Consider the following 21246-nt stretch of genomic DNA (forward strand, 5'->3'; position numbering starts at 1 on the left):
AAAGTAATAGTGTGCTATTCAAAATTTTAAATTTGTTATTAAATCAACACAAAGTACAAATAAGTAGACAAGTATTTTAAATAGCTGGGATAAATTATTTGACTTACTGCCCAAAAAATGCTAAATTTAAAAATCTGAAAGAGTTTTTTATGAATCTTTAGAAATCGGGTGCAAGGGTCAGTGCAGTGCATTATGACAGAGACTATTACAACACATCCACCATACTTGCCACCTAAAAGAAAAGAACTAGAAACAAATTATAGTCAATCATTTGATGATACAGGCAATTCTAGTAGTGAAAGTTTAGAAGATAATAGTACAAGTGATGATTACACAATCCAATTGAAACGTGCAAAGATCACAGGTAAATTGGTAGCTAAGATATCTGAAAATGAAGAGTATCCAATAAGTTGTATGGCAAAGATTGCAGAAGCTGTACTCATTGCAGTTGGTGAGACATCGACTTGCAGATTCGCAGTCCAAAAAGCATCTAAAACACTCTTGCATGAAAAAAGCTTGATTCAGTCTTATATTAACTTTTCAGAAGAAATATGGTGCTTACATTTTGATGGTAAGAGCATAGATAAGCATAATTATTATAACACTTGCATTTCAAGCAAGTCTTTAAAAATATTATTTTGGAAATTATTTTATTAAATAAAATTTCCGTTTTAATATGACACCACAGAATTAAATACAGGTTTCTAAAAATGGAATTATAAGGCGTTTGACAAAAATTGTTCCAGGTTTAGTGTATCTTCCTTGTCAACCTGATTCTTTAACATTATATGAACTCAAAGTTTCATATAATGTTAAAGAATCCTTATTAACATCGCCTAATATTAATTACTGATTTAATTGAAAAATAAAAGCCTAAAGGGCCAGTTATTAAAAGTAAAAAATATGGCAGGAATTATTATACAGAGTTGGATTTGTTATGTAAAGGATACAAGTCTTATCGAGAATTTACTCGTGATCCATTTTTCTAAACTAAAGCCTATTTCAAATGCACGATGGAATTCAAGAGCTATCTATTTCTTGAAGCATATGCTTTTGACTTGGACTAAAAAAGAATCAATAATAGAGGCATGAAATTTTATTGTAAATCATTAAGCAAAGCCATGGTTCTCTTGCAAAAGAATGTTAATGATATAAAGAAGTTAAAATTGGCGTTAACTGGTAATTGCCTTTAGAGTTTGGAACTGTGATATTTGAAATGTCACGTCGGGTTATCCTGCTACTGGTAACATGTAACCCAGTACAACCTGCTTCATGTCCTGCTGCCTTGTAGGATATGCTGTTTTAGGCAAAGGCTAGGAGAAGCCAACTCCAACTTAAAACACCCCCTGCCTTGGGGCACTTGGTTGAGTAGAGATGGTGCTTTTACTTAACCAAAAGTAAAGGCTAGAGACACCATCTCTAGCCTTTACTCAACCAAGTGGCTTGGGCATTTACATTTGTAAGAATTCACCCATTTGTCAGAAAACTAGGTTTGAATCAACAGAGTATTCTTTTATGTGCTTTTGTTTACCACCACTTCACTCTATCGCCTTTCTCTTTGTTTTATATCGCTCTCCTTCATCTCAAGACTGCACTCTTTTCGATTTTATTTCTGATCAAATTTATCAAGCCCTTTCTCTTTATCCATCAGCCAATATTGTTGTTGTTGGTGACTATAATGCGCATCACACTGAATGGCTTGGCTAGTGTAAGTGACTCTGCTGGCGTTAAGGCCCACATCTTTTGCCTTTCTCAATCTCTAACTCAAATAGTCAACTTTCTAACTCGCTTTCTTGACAACCCGAATCATTTACCTTCTTTACTTGACTTATGTCTTGTTTCTGATCCTAGGCAGTGCTCAGTTTCTCCACATTCACCCTTTGGTGTTTCTGATCACAGTTTGATCTCTCTAAAACTATTATCTCATTCTTCTTCATCATCTGAATCCCCCTATCATTGTACCTCTTACAACTACCTTAAAGCTGACTGGGACTCTTTCCATGATGGCCCTTGGGTAGAAATCTTTCGTCTTCCTGCTGACATATGTGCTTTTTACATAACTTCGTGGATTCAAGCTGGCATGGAATCTTTTATTCCCTCTTGACGATTCCAGGTCAAGCCTCACTTTTCTCCATGGTTTTCCTCACATTGTGCTGCTGCAATTTCCAATCAAAACCCATACTTCCATATCTATCAGAAAAAAAAATTCTCCAAAAAACAGACATCTATTTACTATTGCTAGAAACTATTGTATAAAAGTTTTGACTAATGCCAAAGCTCGCTATTCTCAGGTCATAAAATCTCGTATTTTATCACAAAAATTAGGCTCTCCTGACTTCTGGGGAATCTTTAACAGTATCGATAATAAGGGCAAATCTGTAATTCCACCTCTCTTGTATGGTTCAGTCTTTGTCACTTCACCTAAAGACAAAGCTGAATTGTTTGTTAAGAACTTTTCAACAGTATCATCCCTTGATTCCACTAGTTGTGTTCTACTTAATATGGCCGACAATTTGGTTGATCTATTGCTTGACCTTCATACCATTCCAGCTTCTGAATTTAAAGTGATTTACTGCCTAGACTCTTCTACAGCTTGTGGTCCAGACAACATACCTATTGTAGTCTTGCAGAAATGTTCTCAAGAGCTATCATCCATATTTTCAAAACTATTAAACAAGTGCTTTTCATGAGTCTTGTTTTCCGGCATGCTGGAAAGCAGCATTTGTTATACATATTTTCAAAAACTCTGGAGAGCAATCTGATTTGTCTAACTACCGTCCCATTAGTCTTCTTTTTATCATAAGCAAGGTTTTTTAAACTTTAATTAACAAACACTTAATCTCTCATCTTAAATATTAGATTCAAGATGAGAGATTAAGTGTTCGTTAATTAAAGATTGAAAAACCTCGCTTAAGATAGAAAGAAATCTAATAACTTTCTGACCATCGATATGGATCTCGATCTTCTTGTTCTACAGCTGATTTGCTAACAGTAATAACCGATAGGTTTTATCATGCATTAGATAGAGGTGGAGAGGTTAAGGGTATCTATTAAGGCTATATCACTCTTGAAACTTTTAAAGCTTTTGATAAAGTTTGGCATGCTGGTCTTCTCCATAAGCTTTCTTCTTACAGTGTATCAGGTAACATCTTTAAGATTATTGAGCTCTTCCTTTCCAATCGTAGTATAAAAGTTGTTCTCGATGGACAGCACTCTTCTTCATATCCTGTATCTTCAGGAGTTTCTCAAGATTCAATCCTTGGCCCTATACTCTTTTTAATTTACATTAATGATCTTCCAGATGTTCTCACATCTAAGGTGGTATTGTTCGCTGATGATAATACCATTTATTCTTGTCATGATAAGAAGCCAATACGCTCTGACTGCTTGGAGGTAGCATTTGAGCTTGAAATAGATCTCACTTCTGCTTCAGCATGGGCTCACAGTGGCTGGTGAACTTTAGTTCAGATAAAACCCAATTTTTTTGCAATAATTTAGATCTTCCTATATTTATGAATGGTAATGTACTTGATGAGTCATCTACCCTTCATCTTCTAGGATTAACTCTTACTTCCGATCTTTCTTTGAAACCATAATCAAATCCATTGCAAAATTAGCATCTGCAAAGGTTGCATCTCTTTATCGTGCTCGACACTTTCTTACTCTAGATTCTATTCTTTAACTCTATAAATCTTAAATCTATCTTTGTATGGAATACTGTTGCCATATCTGGGACCGATCTTCTAATGATGCCTTATCTCTTTTAGACAAGGTGCAAAAACGCCTTGTAAACATAATTGGACCTACTTTTGCAGCCAACCTTCAACCATTATCACATCGTTGTAACGTTGCTTCTCTTTCTCTTTTCTACAAATACTATAATGGGCACTGCTCTAAAGAGCTAGCGTCTCTTGTGCCATCTCCTAAAATTCATTCTCGTGTTACTCATCATTCAATAGTCTGATCCTTTTTCTGTGACTGTTTCTAAGTGCTCCAAAAACTCTTATTTATCTAGTTTTTTTCCTTGAACATCAGTTCTTTGGAATTTGCTTCCTTCATCTTGCTTTCCTGATTTATATAATTTGCAAGTCATCTGTCAATCGTTATCTTACACTGCAAAGTTCTTTTTTCTTCCAGTAACTACCATCTTTTTTCTTCCAGTAACTACCAACTCTTATAGTGGTTGCTTGCAACCTTGTTGGAAGCGAAGATTAGACATTGATTACACAAATATAGTGTACAAAAGGTTGCTTGCGAAGTTAAATTGTTTCTTCAAAGAAACGTCATCAACTTAGAGGCCAAAAAAAGACACTATAATAAACTTTGATCTGCCTATGTGTTATTGTAATAAAATAAATTAGTGTTTAAATTTAGGGGTCTTTTACTGAATATAAAGAATGTTTATTTAGTAATAGACTTAGTAATGGAAGGTTTTTAAGACTTAAACTTTCTAATGAACGGTTGGGGGAGGGGGCTCTGACCCTCTATCCACAGCACTGTTCGTAAGTTATTTTCAGCCCTATGTAAATTTGTTATTTTATTATTTTTGTTAAACTAATATTTTAATTTATAATTGTCAATCCTTTTAAAAACAAAACTTATATTTTAACTTATAAAGATAAAGAACAAAACTTTTAAAAACAAAACTTTTTAATCTGTCGCAATAACTGATTTTTGAAAAAATGTTCTCATTTCAAAAAGTGAGTTTGCGTAGAAGGTTTTTGAATCTGTTACAGTTAAAATTATTTTTTTAATACTTTTTATAATATTTCTCCACCAGTAGTAATAGGGCAAATTGATTTTAGGAAAAAATGTAAAAAATTCCCACTCCTAGTTTGCATGTTTATCACTTGTAGTACTGCCAGAAACTCAAATTGTTTTTAACAATTCTTGCATTGACCTGCACTTCCATTTTGTACCTGTATAAAATAATTCCATTGTGAATTTTTATGCATGACTGAAAAACATAAACACATAAATACAAAAACAATAAGGTAGCGTCAGATACTTATTTCCAATATTAGACAATAAGAAAACATAATAACTTTAGAAGTATCGGTTAACCTCATGTTGAATTAAACTAATCTAATTTTCAAGGTTTTATAGTTTATTATTAAAAAAAGAACAATGTTGTTATGTATAAATTTATTCAACTAGACTCATGCTAAATATTATAATACACATGATTAAGTAATTTACCTGTTCTTAAAATATCTTGCTTTCTCTTGTATCTCTTTATCGAATCTTTAGATAAATTTTGATACTTTAGATACTACGGCTTTTATGAGCATTTGCACGAGAATTCTTTCGTGCTAATTGTCCGAAAGGAATTACTGTTGTACCAATCATTAATAATATCCAGAGGGAACTATACGAATCATTAATCATGTCCCAAAAGAATTATACCAATCTTTAACAATGTACAAAGATAATTATTTTTTAACATTATATCTTACATATATTTATCATCATGTTTATATCATATTTGTTGTTTCAGTTTTTCAAAAAACACTTCACATATGTTTCAAAAACATATGTGAAGTGTTTATTCATAAGTGATTGAAGTGTTTCAGTTTGTTGTTTCACTTTTTTTAATATTCACCATTAATTATCAATTTAATTATTTGTAACAAAAATATTTATTTAATAGTAAGCAAAATAGTGATTCACAGTAAAATAAATCCATCCAGTGAAATAAATCCATCCAGTGAAATAGATCCATCTTAAGCTTAAAAAAGATTTTTAAAAATAATGGCATCAGTTTCTCCATCTGCTACTTAGCACAAAAAGATACACAATTTATTCCTAATGCATTCCATTGCAATAGCGTAACTATATCTTCAGGACATTCTAGTGAACGTGCAACCAATTTTTGCTCCATTATTTATAGAGTTGTGTGTATTTAAGGAAAAAGAATTTACAATTCACGCCAGAAAATCTGTCTTGCTCATTGCACTTTATTATTATTTTTTTTTAAATAAAGTTAAACATTGAAAATTTTTTTGTTGGCTTTTAGGGTCTCAATCCAAAATTTAGGCTTGAGGTGGTCTCCCTAATTCCAATTAGTTTTTTTGAAAAAACTTAACAGAGTTGCTTGTAAACAATAGAAACTTTTAAGAATAGAGCCTGATCTTTTTTGAAATTAGGAGAAATTTGATGCATTTGATGCAATAGTAGATATAACTTCAAAACTTTTGCGGAACTTAAAATAATATATCATTAAAACACATCATTAGTAAAACATGTTCTCAGCAAACTATAAAAATTTACAACAGGAAAAAAAATTCTGAAATCAAAAAACTTTTTTATTTTAATATACTTACTTGTTCACTATTTTCAACAAGAGCTCCAATTGCTTGAAGCCCAGTAAAATTTGTCTTGGTGATGGAACCAAACTGCGTAATTAAATCATTCAGCTTGAGCCCCTTAAAAGTTAAGATTAAAGATAAGCTTTATGAATAAATAAACCAATTTAATTCCTTTTAAAATACTAAAACTATCCATAAAAATAAAAGTAAAAAATTTAAAGATATAAGAAAAGTTAATAATAATAAGTTAAAACTTTTGTTAAAGTTACAAATATAATTTCTAATTAACTCAATTAAATTGGAAATTTGTACTTTTGGGACCATTTAAAAAATTGAATAAATACACAACCTAAACATTTAGAAAAGCACATCATATTTATAGCAATTGATAAAAATTAATATACTTTACTTTTTTGCATTTAAAAGTTTAATTACTTAAATCTTTGAAAAAAGATTTCTTTGATTTTACTTATGTAACTAACAACTTTGTTTAAAGTAGCTGGAAATTTACTGGTAGCTGGAAAGTAGCTGGAAATTTACTGGTAGCTGGAAAGTAGCTGGAAGGTAGCTGGACGGTGGTTGGAAAGTAGCTGAAATCTTACCAGTTAAAGTAGCTGGAAAATAAGAAATACAAAAATGGTTAATTTTTCTTTAATTTTAAACTGTTATTAATTTTTAAATATATGTGATGACTCTAACTCTGATGTGGCTGTCAGTAACACCACAAGTGTAGGAAAAAGGGGTGGAGGGGGAACACATCCTATACTTAGTCAAATCTCCACCCTGGCTATCATGCTGGAATTTTATCTCCGGTTTATCTAGTACCGTCCCTAGTAGTACAATGTTCAACTTGTTTCTCAAGTTGAACATGGTACTACTAGGGACGTGGTGGGGATCGAACTCGGAACTTATCGCTTATGAAGTGAGCACTCTACCACTGCACCACTGCCACATTTACTTATACTACACCACTACCCACTTACTTAATAACAGACACTATGAAAGCTGATACTTATGCTAATATACTCCATTAAATCTTCTTTATACTAAGGATAGCCATTGCTTTATCTGCAAGATACCGTCCTAAATATACAGTTACTTTTACAAAGAGATGGTCCCAAAATAATGGTATAAAGTAATTGGATTTCGGCACAACAGCCAGATTTATTAGAAAATTTATAGAAAATTGAAAAAGAATAGGTATCAAAAAGCCTCAGAACAAAAAGTGTGGATGGCTATAAAAGCATCATGTTATGCTGTTCTGCTTTCAACATGCCATAAATTGGTCAACAGCTTGCCCAAAAGCTTGCAAAAAAATTATCTTAATGAAGTGATTGATAATCTTAATGAACAGATAGATAAACTTCTTTCAAAAAATAAACATACATAATTTACATAAACATTGAATTTTTTTTTTTAATATAAAACCAAATTGGACATTTCTGTATTTATTATTTTTACAGTAAATTTCCAGTTACTTTACCAAAGTTGTTAGTTACACGAAAAAATCAAAGGGAATTGAATAATTTTTTTTAAAGATATAAATATTAATATTAAACTTTATAAAAACAAAAAAAATAATATCAATTATCATCAATTAAATTTTTTTTTAAATGTTTAGGTATTAATCATATTTTTTACCACTGTATACATAAAAATCTTTAAGTGCAAAAACTTTTATCGATATTTTACAGCCTATTATGATAAAGCAAACAAGAAGAATTATAAAGATAGAATACCATAAGTACCGTGTACACAAGAACACTACAAGTGTACTTGTAGTGTCCCTGTACATGGTAGAGTCACAGCGATTATTTTGGTTATAAATCATTTGTTAATTCATAATTATTACACCATTTTAATTTATAAAGCCACAACCTTAAGTAGACAAAGCAGAGGTATAAGATTGTCTGCTAAAATTTGTTTATAATTTTATTTTGCACTTTGTCTAAATGATAGAGATCATCAATGAAAAACCAGTAACAATATTTCATACAAAATAAATAATACAATTATAGAGGTTGAAAATTTAGTCTTAAAATATGCGAATTTACTTTTAATAATTGGCAAAAAACTGAGTTTTATTCAAGTTTAATTTCAACAATCACTAAAAACTCACAAAAAAAGAGATTGTATTCAAGTTCTGCATTAATAAATCAAACACAACTTTTTTGATTTAATAGAAGCCAAAGAATTGTATATGGGCTCATAGCTTAAAAGGCCATAAGTGGCATCCCACAAGAATGCATTCTTAGACTGCCTTTGTTTTATTTTACAATACTTGTGTTATGCAGACAATATTAAATGTGTCATGCAGAAAAAAACAAATTATAACAATATTAGATAAATTTAGTAAAAGATATAAAATGATATTGATGCAATAACTGTTCAAAAAACTGAAAGCTGAAATTAAATTCTGAAAAGTGTAAAGTTATGCACATCAGTAAAACAAATCACAAACATTACAAAAACTATTGCCAAAATCACTTAAATATAAAACTAAATTATCTTTCAGAAAATTAAACATAAGTTTTGTCAGACCTTATCTTGAATATGAAAGTATGAAATTCAAGTATGGTCACCATATATGGAGAAAGATAAAAATATTCTTAAAAACATACAAAAACAAGAAACAAAATTGTTATTGGAAATACAACATTTATCATATAAATGCTTGATAAAACATTTATCATATAAATGTTTGATACAACATCATATAAATGCTGGATACAACATCATATAAATGCTTGATACAACATCATATAAATGCTTGATACAACATCATATAAATGTTTGATACAACATCATATAAATGTTGGATACAACATCATATAAATGCTTGATACAACATCATATAAATGCTTGATACAACATCATATAAATGTTTGATACAACATCATATAAATGTTTGATACAACATAATATAAATGCTTGATGCAACATCATATAAATGCTTGATACAACATCATATAAATGTTTGATACAACATCATATAAATGTTTGATACAACATCATATAAATGCTTGATACAACATCATATAAATGCTTGATGCAACATCATATAATTGCTCGATACAACATCATGTAAATGTTTGATACAACATCGTATAAATGCTTACACTTGTTGAATTTGACAACTTTAACAATTTAAAAAAAAAAAAATGAATCTGAAAATGATGATGAATGATGAAAAAAGGAATGAAAAAAAGATATCTACTGCAACTTTTAAATTAAATAGCATATTCTACCAAAAAAAAATTAAGATTTCACTAATGCTCAATTCACAAATAGAAAAAATTTGAAACTTTTTTTTACAAATGGACTATTATGTAATAAACTACCTTTTGGAATTGTTGAAGTCCATTAATGAATTTAAGATTGTAAAAACATTTTTCAAAATGCTTAGTTTGGTAGCCTTTTCTTTGTTTGACTTTGTCATATAATTGACTATCAAATTGTCTCTTTTTAACTGCTTTATTAGAGTCATCCTCCAAGGCCAACACTCTTCTTTATTTCCAGTAACTTATGGGGTACCTCAAGGTTTTATCCTTGGTCCCGTTTTGTTTCTTATCTACATTAATGATTTTCCCAACAACCTTACATCTAAAGTGACTCTTTTTGCTGATGACTCAACTTAATAATCCTGTCTTGACAAAAAGTCTTCTCTTTTCAATCGCTTAGAACAAGCAGCTGATCTTGAATCTGATCTCACTTCTGTAACAGATTGGGGTTTGCAGCGGCTTGTAAATTTTAACTCCAACAAAATTCAGTTATTTACTGCAAACAACTATCGAAATACTGTTGACATTCCTATATTATTGAATGGCAACACCCTCTCACTGAGTCCTCTTCTTTATGTCTTCTTGGATTATCGTTTACTACTAACTATTTATGGAAACCATATATACAATCGATTGCTAAATTAAAATCTGCTAAGTTGGCTTTTCATTATCATGCTTGCCATTTTTTTACTCCTGATTTCATTCTCTACTTCTAAAAATCCCGTATTCATCCCAATATGAATACTGTTGTCATATTTGGGCTGGTTCTTCTTTTGATGCTTTTTCTCTTCTAGACAAGGTCCAAAAATGCATTTTAAATGTAGTTTGACCCGCTCTATCTGCTAAGCTTGAGCCTCAGTCCCATTGTCGTAAAGTTGCATCTCTTTCTCTTTTCTATAAATACTATCATGGTTGATGCTCAAAGGAGCTATCATCTCTAATTCCATCAACTAAAACTTATTCTCGCTTGACAACTCATTCAGTAAAGTCATATTCATTTACTGTATTTTTCCCTGTATGCAATAAAAACTCTCATTCCTCTAGTTGTTTTTTTTCCTGCACTTCAACCTTTTGGAAATCTCTCCCATCTTCATGGTTACCTGACTTATACAACCTACAACTTTTGTCTTTCAGTCTTCTGTTAACTTTATCACCATTGTCTGCTTTGTGTAATGCTACTTCATGTTTCCATCTCTCTTTAAAATTATTCCATCATTGCTATTGTTTCCTTGCTTTATAACTCTATTCTTTTTTTTTCTAATAACTCTTAACTTAATAGTGGTTGGTGGCATCCTTGTTGGGAGTGAATCAGAATTAAAACAAAAACAACAACAACAACAACAACAACAAAAATAAAAAATCTTTTATAACTTTATTTCCTTTATTACTTTTTTAACTTTTTTGAATTTAAATATCTATAAAATAAAAAAAAAATAAAAAAAAGAACTGACAGCGACTTCAGCTGGAGAACCTTCATCAACTCTATTGACAACCAAAAATGGGTGAAGCTCTGAAAAAGAATATTTTTTTTAAATTATCAAAATAAATCAATGAAAAAACAAAAGAGCATTTTTGTTTGCTATTTTAAGTTGATCATTTGTTCTTCAACTTCCTTTGAATAAAAAGTTATTAAAAAAATTAGGAAAAATCGCAACGTAAAAACAAATCTATATAGAGTAAAATTTGCTTTATCAGAACATGGAAACAATAATTTTAAGTAAGATAAAGTGGGGTAACATTGAAACAACTTTAGAAAATAATAATTTGTTTTAGTTGTGACAAACTAAATTTGGTATGCAATATTTCTGTGTGTTTACCAATGATATTGCTGCCATAATCTGATGAAGAATTTAATTATTTAATTATTGATAGGTGATTAATTTTGTTGGCGGGGTTCAACTGGTAATGTTACCCCTATATGGGGTAACATTGACAGTAGTATGTTTATGCTGTAAATGTGTTTATTTTAATTTCTGAAACAACAAAATTTCTGATAACTTTTTACATCTTTAGTTTCTGATGTTTTGTTCTTACCATCATTATGCAACATTTTTAGGTGTGGATTTTAACTTTTTGACAGTGTTGGTTTTTAGATCTGTTGACATTTAATACCTTTTTTCCTAAGATTAACTTTTTTAATTTAGGGATCGCTTTGTTTGATTCCATTTCATGTAATTATAAAAGATTCATCAGATGGAAGTATTTCATCAACTTTTGCTTGATTCTTGGCCTATGGGGTGACTTAGCATTCCTGTCAATTTTACCCCAAAACTGAAATATGCATTTAAAAAAAAAATGCTGAAAAAAATCTTACATGCTTAGTATTTAAAAACATCGTAAAAACATATGTAAAATGATGTTATGGTATGTATTTATTTATCTTTTAACTAAAATTTTTTTGCAACAAAAAAACTAGAAATTAATTTAATTTATGCCTGCCATATTGTGTTATTATTTATACTCATTATCATGCGGGTTAAAATAGTTATATTTGTTCATTCAACATCTGGTTTCAGCATCTGTTAAAATAGTTCAAACAATAGTCAGCAGGTGACGGGTAAAAACATTTAATCAAACACATGCCAATGTTACCCACATGTCAAAGTAACCTTAAGTAAGCATTACCTTAAGCTTTTTAAAATAACCTTTATTTACTAATTTACAACTTTCTAAATTTTTAATAGTAAATTAGTTATGAATGCTTTTATAATATTGCACTTATTCTAAATTTGATGGCAATTTTCTAATTTTATAATCTTGTTCAATGAATAAAGATTAAATTAATAAAGATTAAACAATGTTAATATTCTGTTTATGTCAATGATTAATAAAACAAAAATCAGTTATCTAGTTGTCTAGTTGTTTTTATCAATTCAATCAATACATGATAAATTAATAATCTGTATGATTACTTCCTTGTTAAATTCACATAATTTCTATAAATGAATACAGTTCATTTCTGTTAACCTGCTTATATTAAATGTATTGTTTCTCTCTGTTAATCTAATAATATTAAACAAACACCATTTCTCTCTGTTAATCTAGTAACATTAAACAAACACTATTTCTCTTTGTTAATCTAATAATATTAAATGAACAACAATTCTCTCTGTTAATCTAATAATCTCTTTCTTAATTTTTAATCTCTAACAATCTATAATAATCTTATCTTATGTAAACTAATACAACAACTACAAAATCTTCTGTGTCAAAAAAATTCCAAACAATGGCTACAGCAATGATGTTGAAAATGCATCAAGACATCATTGAGTGCAAGAAATCCTAATATAAAAAAAAAGTGCATTCAAGTTCAATGTACAAATACTGATATCAACAGATATAAAAGTAAAAATGCCAGTTAATTTGAGAGCAGAAGGCTAACACCTTTATCAGTGGAAACAACACCTTTATCACTGGAAACAACACATTTATCAGTGGAAACAACACATTTATCAGTGAAAACAACACCTTTATCAAAGAAACAACGCTTTTATCAGTGGAAACAAAACCTTTATCAGTGTAAACAACACCTTTATAAGTAGAAATTATGGAAACTGAAAAAATGTTGATTAATTTGATTCAATGTTTCATTTTGACACAAGCTGATATAATCTCTATTGTTCAATTTATATAAATAACTATTTTAAAAAAACAAAATAAGATCATTTATTCAAAAATGGCAAACAATAGCAATGATGGAATAATTTTAAAGAGAGATGGAAACATGAAGTAGCATTACACAAAGCAGACAATGGTGATAAAGATGGTATAAAGATTTGGTGATAAAGATTTGATCTTTTATAAGCTTTATATATTGGAATATTTGATTTTTTATAAGATTCATATATCGATGAAAAATTGATCTTTTACAAGCTTCATATATTTAAAACATTTTAAATATATTTGAAATATATTAAAACTGAAATAAATTTTAGACTTTAAAATAACAGACAATTACTTTAACAACTACATCTAAAAATACGATGAAAAAATTGAACTTTTATAAGCTTCATATATTTAAAACTGAAACAAATGTTTTTTTGATGGTGACCAAGAAAAACTTTCAAATTTATGCTGAAAAGGAGCAAAGCACACTCTCAAACATACACGCAACGATCAAAAAATTAATTACACTATAAACAACTGTGTCATTGCATCAGACTACTATCTTTTTACTATCTTTTATAAATCAAAAACATATCAATCATGGTGCAAAAATGGTGTGCCTGGCACAGTATATACAAGATCAAACAATTTTTTGATTTGTGGCTAAACATCAATAAATAAAAAAAACAAATTTGAAGAGAAGCTTTGACTAAATCTGAAACAATAGAGCAAGTTTGTGCAACGGAAGAAAAACTAAATAATAAGAAAAAATACTATAAAATGCAACACAGACTAATCAGTCAATGCAGCTACATGAAGTAAGAAGCAGTCAGATATGTACTCCAAAATAATATCACTGAGTTGATTTTGATTTTACTGTTGCTTGTAATGACAATTACATGCATTTAAAGATTTCCTAATTAGCATACAACTGTATCTAACTTTTATTGTGATTCTGTTGAAAATATTATAAAAAGGCTACAAACTAAAACTTTTTTTTGAGCTGAACATTTTTGCGTTTGAGTCTATATACTACATACATACATTTATTTTTTTTAAACATCACTTCCAACCACTATTAGAGTTGGAAGTTACTGGAAGAGAAAAGATGAAGTTTATAGAGCAAGATCAATAAACAGACAATTTAAAAGACTGAAAACTATATGAATCAGGTAAACAAGATAAAGGAAGCAAATTCCAAAGGACTAATGTTCGAATTTTTGGAGCACTTAGGAACAAACACAGTAAAAAGATGAGACTTAATTGAACGATGAGTAACATAAGAATGAATTTTAGTAGATGGCACAAGAGACGCTAGCTCTTTAGAGCAGTGCCCATTATAGTATTTGTAGAAAAGAGAAAGAGAAGCAATGTTATGACGATGTGATAATGGTTAGAGGTTTGCTGCAAGAGCAGGTCCAACTATGTTTACAATGCATTTTTGCACCTTGTCTAAAAGAGAAAGGGCATCATTAGAAGATCTACCTTATTTTATTTAGTTATTGCAACAGTATTCCATACAAGGACGTCTTTGAGATTTATAGAGATAAAAAAGAGAATCTGGAGTAAGAAAGTGGCGAGCACAATAAAGAGATGCAATCTTAGCAGATGCTAATTTTGCAACAGATTTGATATATGGTTTCCAAGAAAGATCGGAAATAAAAGACAATCCTAGAAGATTAAGGATAGATGACTCATCAAGTACAATACCGTTCATAAATATAGAAAGATCTAAATTATTGCGATAATGATTAGCTAAAAAAAATAGGGTTTTATCTGAATTACAGTTCAGCAACCACTGAGAGACCCATGCTTTAGCAGAATTGAGATCCTTTTCAAGCTCAAATGCCCCCTCCAAGCAATCAGAGAGTGTTGATGTCTTGTGAAGACAAGATTAAATGGTAGTATCATTAGCAAACAATGCCACCTTGGATGTCAGAGTTTCTGGGAGATCATTAATGTAATTTAAAAAGTATAGGGCCAAGAATAGAACCTTGAGGAACTCCTGAAACTACAGGAAAAAGAGTGCTGTCCATCAAGGACAACTTTTATACTATGATTGGTAAGGAAGGATTCAATAACATTAATAATGTTGCCTGATACACCGTAAGAAGAAAGCTTATGGAGAAGACCAGCATGCTAAACTTTATCAAAAGCTTTAGAAATGTCGAGAACAATAGCCTTAACCTCTCCTCATCTAAAAATCAATAAAACCTATCAGTTATTACCTTTAACAAATCAGCAGTAGAATGAGAAGATCGAAATCCATATTGATGATCAGAAAGTAAGTTATTAGATTCAAGATTTGAGAGTTTGTTAATTAAGAAGATTAATGGGATGGTAGTTAGATGAGTCAGGTCGCTCTCCAGAATTTTTAAAAATAGGGATAAATGATGCCGCTTACCAGAAGGCTGGAAAACAAGACTCATAAACACTTTTTAAACAATTTTGAAAGTATAGACGATAGCTCCAGAGAATACTTCTACAAAGCTTTAACAGGTATGTTGTCCGGACCACAAGCTGTAGAAGAGTTTAAGCAGGAAATCACTTTAGATACAGAAGCTGAAGTGATACGAAGGTCAGACAATGGATCAAACTGTTTGTCGGCAATATCAGGTAGAATGCGACTTGTGGAATCAAGAGATGATATTGATGAGAAGTTCTTAGCAAACAATTCAGCCTTGTCATTAGGTGAGGTGACAAAATCTGAACCATACAAGAGAGGTGAAATAACAGATTTACCCTTGTTATAGATACTGTTAAAGATTCTCCAGAAGTCATAAGAGCCTAACTTTTGAGATGAAATATGAGATTTTGTGACCAAAGAATAGCGGGCTTTGGCATTAGACAAAACTTTTTTACAATGGTTTCTTGGAGTAGAAAACAGACGTCTGTTCCTGGAGAATTGTTTTGCTGATAGGTATGGAAGTAACGGTTTTGATTGGAAATTGCCTCAGCACAATGTGAGAGAAACCATGGAGAAGAGTGAACCTTGACCTGGAATCGTCCAGAGGGAATAAAAGATTCTATGCTAGCCTGAATCTAAGAAGTTATGTAAGAGTCACATGTATCAGCAGGAAGATAAAAGATTCCTACCCAAGGGCCAGCGCAAAGAAAATCAGGAAAAGAGTCCCAGTCAGCTTTAAGGTAGTTGTAAGAGGTACAATGATAAGGGGATTCTGATGAAGAAGAATGAGATAACAGTTTTAGAGAGATCAAACTGTGATCAGAATCACCTAAAGGTGAATGTAGAGAAACTGAGCACTGACTAGGATCAGAAACAAGACATAAGTCAAGTAGAGAAGATAAATGCAGTGCATGTGATGAATAAAACTGCCCAGCACGATATTTCGCGCTTGTAAAACTGAAATACAATATTAATGAGCGCGATTATGCACGCTTAGCATCAAGTCTTCGAGAGTGATGTTTAGGGTTGCAAATTAGATCCCATGGGGTCATTCATAAATTACGCATGTATGGGGAGTCACCCAAATGTGTACTAGTGTGTACAAGGGAAAGGGTGGACAATTTTTTCATGTGAACTCTGGGAAATCAGACTTTGATATTAAATAAAAGCAATCAAATATCACGTAGTTTTTTTTTATTCTATAGTTGTACTCAAAAATTTGAATTTATTTCACATCAAGTTTTCACATTTGAATTATTAAAAAAAGTATTCATCTTCAGAATAAAATAAATAAATTATTTATTTGATTATATAGATTTATATTTAACGTATTATTAAAGTTATTGCAAAAATTTTAGTAACTTTGTCATTAAAAATGTTTAACGCATGATTTTTTATATTAAGTTTTCAAGTTGTCCCACTTTCCAAATTTGCGGTTTAAAACTTTTGATTTTTCAAAATTCTTTCAAGTTTTGATTTTATAATTTAAATTTTCTATTTCCATTTGGACAAACATGTTTTGAAAGTAGTAAACAAACCAGTAATTTTTTTGCTTTAACAACCCTGAACTCATTAATTTGCTTTGTTGACAAATGTATTGCACATAACGCCGTAAACTATAATCATTAAGTTTTTTGCTTCACTTATTTAAATTAATTTTACCGATGGCAAAAATCCTTTTTCTTAAATGATTAAAGTTCTAATTTTATTACTATTTTAATATAAAAATTTTGTATATTTATGTATTAATAAGATAACAATATATAATAAATTATGTATTTAACTATGAACAGTTTTTCTTTCATCTGCACTTAGACAATTTGCTTCATTTTTCTCTAAATCAATTTATTTATTTTCTTGTAAGTCTTTCAAATAAATTGCAAATAAACGAATGGTTTATATTTTTTCATTAAACAAGTTGTTTAATGTTTTAAAATTTAATTTTAAAATTTATTACTATTCATTAAACAAATTATTTAATACTAAAAAGACAAATGTATAAAACAATTTAAAGTATTAAATATTCAGTTTAAATACAAACAAGTGTTGGTAATATTATGAACTAATTAACATTAGCGGTTTTTGAAATAATTTTAATGAGCAAAAGATATAAAATGTGCGAAGGTTTTTTTTCTTCAGAGATTTATTTCATTATTATTTGAAATTATTATATGTAATTAAGAACATAATCTCAACTTTTTTTTTTCATTTAATTTTTTCTATTAATTTTTAGCGCAGCTTTTCTAACCAATTGCGAAGTCGTTGCAATGAATAAATTATTTTTAAATAAATTAAAAATTACCAATTGCCTGTTTGGGCTTTTTAAAAAGAATTGATTTTAAAATTGTTATTATTAAAATAATTTTATTGTTTACCCTTCAAGCATTAACTTATTTTTGTATTTATAAAGTTTAGTCAAGAATAACTAAGATTTAAACAAAGAAAAAAGAAAAATTTTGATAGTCCAAAAAAAACAATTGACCGTCAACTCCTCGAGTTGGCCGGTTGAATTAACCGCTCGCCTTTAACTCCTTATTTTCCACGCTGGATATATGAATACAGTCTTCTCCATTTGAAATTTAATGCCAGTGCACAAAAAGGCATGGTCATTTTTAAGTTAGTCTGCGCGATTTAAAAAATTCTTTTTTTTCTGCTAAATTAAAATAAAAATAGCGAAAATAATGCTTAGAATAAATACTAGTTTAAATAATTAAAAAAAAACCGGTAAAAAATAAGCTTTTTTTCATAAAAGTTGAACAAATGAACAAAAAAGTTTTGTTGTAATTTAAAATAAAATGGTTTTTTTTTGGCAAGCGCTTTTTTATGCGCGCAAAAGCGCTGGCTAACGTATTATTTTTAGTTAAAATATGCAAGCACTACTGATTAATTAAACATATTTTGACTTAGCAAGAAAAATTTTCTATAAAATTAACTATTAATTTTTTACCTCGCAAGTTCTTCAAACGAGTGCAGTTTTTTACTCTTGTAACGAAATTAGCAAGCACTTTTTGTCACACCCGGAAGACCATTTACGGGCATGTTTTGCGTGTGCGGAGCAATCACTCCTACTTCAGCACAAGGCCTGTAAATGATTCAGATTGTCTGGAAAGCGAGTTGGAAATTTGACTATGTGTGTTAGAGATTGAGAAAGACAAAAGTCGAGGGCCTTAACACCTGCAGAGTCACTGACACTAGAGCCAAGCCATTCAGTATGATGAACATTTAAGTCAACAAAAACAACAATATTGGCTGAAGGATAAAAGGCTTTGTCAATTTGATCAGAAATAACATCGTAAAGAGTGGAGTCTTGGGATGAAGGAGAGTAATATAGAACAAAGAGATAGAGTGATGTGGTGCTAAATGAAAGCACACAAAAGAATAGTCTGTGAATTCAAACCTAGTTTCCCAACAAATGGCTGATTACAAACAAATTAGTCTCACAAAGAGCAAGTAGGTCTGTTGAACTTTGCAAGAGATAAGACTCAACAAATGAAAAGCTACTTCAAAGACCACAAATAGATGTAAATAATAAATTAAGAGAACTTTACGACGGTTTTTTGTGTTTTATAGTTTTTGGTACTTTAGTCATTTTTAAATTTGTTAAAGAACTTGACTCAAAGCACAAATAGTACTCAGTACACTATTTATTTTCCAAACAATTGACTTATTACCATTTATAAACCCTAAACTGTAACAAAGGGCTCCAAATGTTGCCTCGACAACACACACCAAAAGTACAAACAGAGACTCTGTCCATGTGCAAAATGACACTGTTAGTACTCTGATATTTTTACTAGCTCTCTGAGAGCTACCACAGAAAATGTCATAAAAACAGAGACACAAGCAAAACCCATGCATTGAGTCAAGAAGATCCAGCATTCAATATTCTAAACTAGAAACAATCTATTATAAATACATCTATGCCAGCCTAATAGATGAAGGGTGCAGGACTGGTCAACAGATAGAATCTGTTTACCAGAACCTCAAAAAAATTAAACTTAAAAAGTTTAATATAATGATTATGATAATTTTATTATGAAAACTTTATAAAAAAATAAATTTAAAGCTATAATTTTTAACTTGACTAATTATAATGCAGTTATTGATTAAAATTTTACCTAATTTGCCCCCTATTTTTACTAAACTAATATATTTTCTAGATAAGAAAATGTTTAGCTCAGTAGTTAAATGACTTATAAATTGTGGAAAGTTTAATCACTTAATCTAATTACTAATAGTATTTTTTTATGCAACTACAAATTCTACTTGTTGTTGTTGCTGGGAAAAGTATGGTGAATGATCAAAATCATTAAAAAAATGAATACAAACTTAGAAGGAATAAATTCAGCTGTTTATCTTTCCAGGATATTCAATGAACAACAAATGCTATCCATCAGTTGTTTGTCCTGGGTACAGAAGAAATCTTTATAGACTTAAAAAGGGAGATTCACCTCGTGGTGAATCAGGAGCTAAAGTACCCAAGGTATAAGTACTAACTACTTACTTTCTTTTCTACCCAAGGTATAAGTACTAAATTTTTACTTTCTTTTGTTTACCTATGGAAGTTTCTTTAACTAGGTTGAGTGGAAAACTCTTTTAAGGAGTTCTTCTAGTACCAAAATCACTCTTCCTAATGAGACAATTAATTTACCTAAATCTGAATCGAGTTTATGTTCTTTTTGATATACATATCTTGCACCTGGTTATCCTCATAACTGCAAACCCACCAGTGCAGTGGCTAATATTATTTCATTAGCATTCCTACTAGGTTCTCTTCAAGCTGAGCAGCTGAAAAAATTTTTTTTGTGATAATAGATAAATATTAAATATAACTGCAGAAAATTTGATTGATGGATCTACTTTTTGTTTATCTACAGGAGGAAATCCTCTCAAAGTCACAATTGGCACACCAGAAAAAAGAGCAAAACGAAGTTCTATGCAGAAGCTTTCCCATGTAATAATAAAGCAATTACAGGTTGTGCTAGAGCTGTCAAACAGAAAAACAAAAGAAATGGTTGCGACTCTATGCAAAGGTTTAGGAGGTAAACTTTCCATGGAGCCTAATATTTTTGGCCATCTTTCTGAATTATAAGATTATATTTCTAATTACTATAATGTACAGAAAATGTGATTTTGTTGACAATATAGGCCATGTAAATTTAAGAGATCTTGTACATTTCCAAAACACATCAGATTTTGTGCTAGACTTGTTAAAATTACGTGGTTTAAATCCAACTTCAGCCTTTATAAAAACTTCATTGGATGGCGGTGGTTGATTTTTTGAAGTTATTAGCAATACCTTTGATTGTCATAAAAATAATGATGATTTAGATGAGTTCTTGTAAAGTGGTGTACAACAATCACAATTTCTAGCTATTATTAAAGATATTTCTGAATCAAATTATAATTTGAGGCAAATTATAGAAAGTTAAATTTGCAATGTGCCCGTTTTTATGTTGCTTTTGACTAAAAATGCGGAAAGGGATTGTCCACAAATTAAGTCACGCTCTGAGGAGGAGGTTAGTGGTTTTGTGATGACTCATACAAAACTTGCTACTTGTCAGTATTAATTATTGGTACAACAAGTATTTAGAAAATAAATCAGTGAAATCATTCATGAAAAACTTCATGAACTGAATTAATC

The 21246-nt window shown here is 30.1% G+C and overlaps 1 protein-coding gene across 1 annotated transcript in view; it reads right to left on the reverse strand.

Moving 5' to 3' along the window:
• Positions 1-21246, reverse strand: part of LOC101234866 (26S proteasome non-ATPase regulatory subunit 9) — a 31750-nt gene that overhangs the window by 6130 nt on the left and 4374 nt on the right. The window contains exons 4-5 of the mRNA XM_065811248.1: positions 11041-11099; positions 6324-6425 (exon numbers count right to left, since the gene is read on the reverse strand). Of these exons, the coding sequence (XP_065667320.1) occupies positions 6324-6425; positions 11041-11099 (161 nt within the window). The remainder of the gene's footprint in view (positions 1-6323; positions 6426-11040; positions 11100-21246) is intronic.

Source organism: Hydra vulgaris, chromosome 12 (genome assembly GCF_038396675.1).
Source record: "Hydra vulgaris chromosome 12, alternate assembly HydraT2T_AEP".
Taxonomy (NCBI): Eukaryota; Metazoa; Cnidaria; class Hydrozoa; order Anthoathecata; family Hydridae; genus Hydra; species Hydra vulgaris.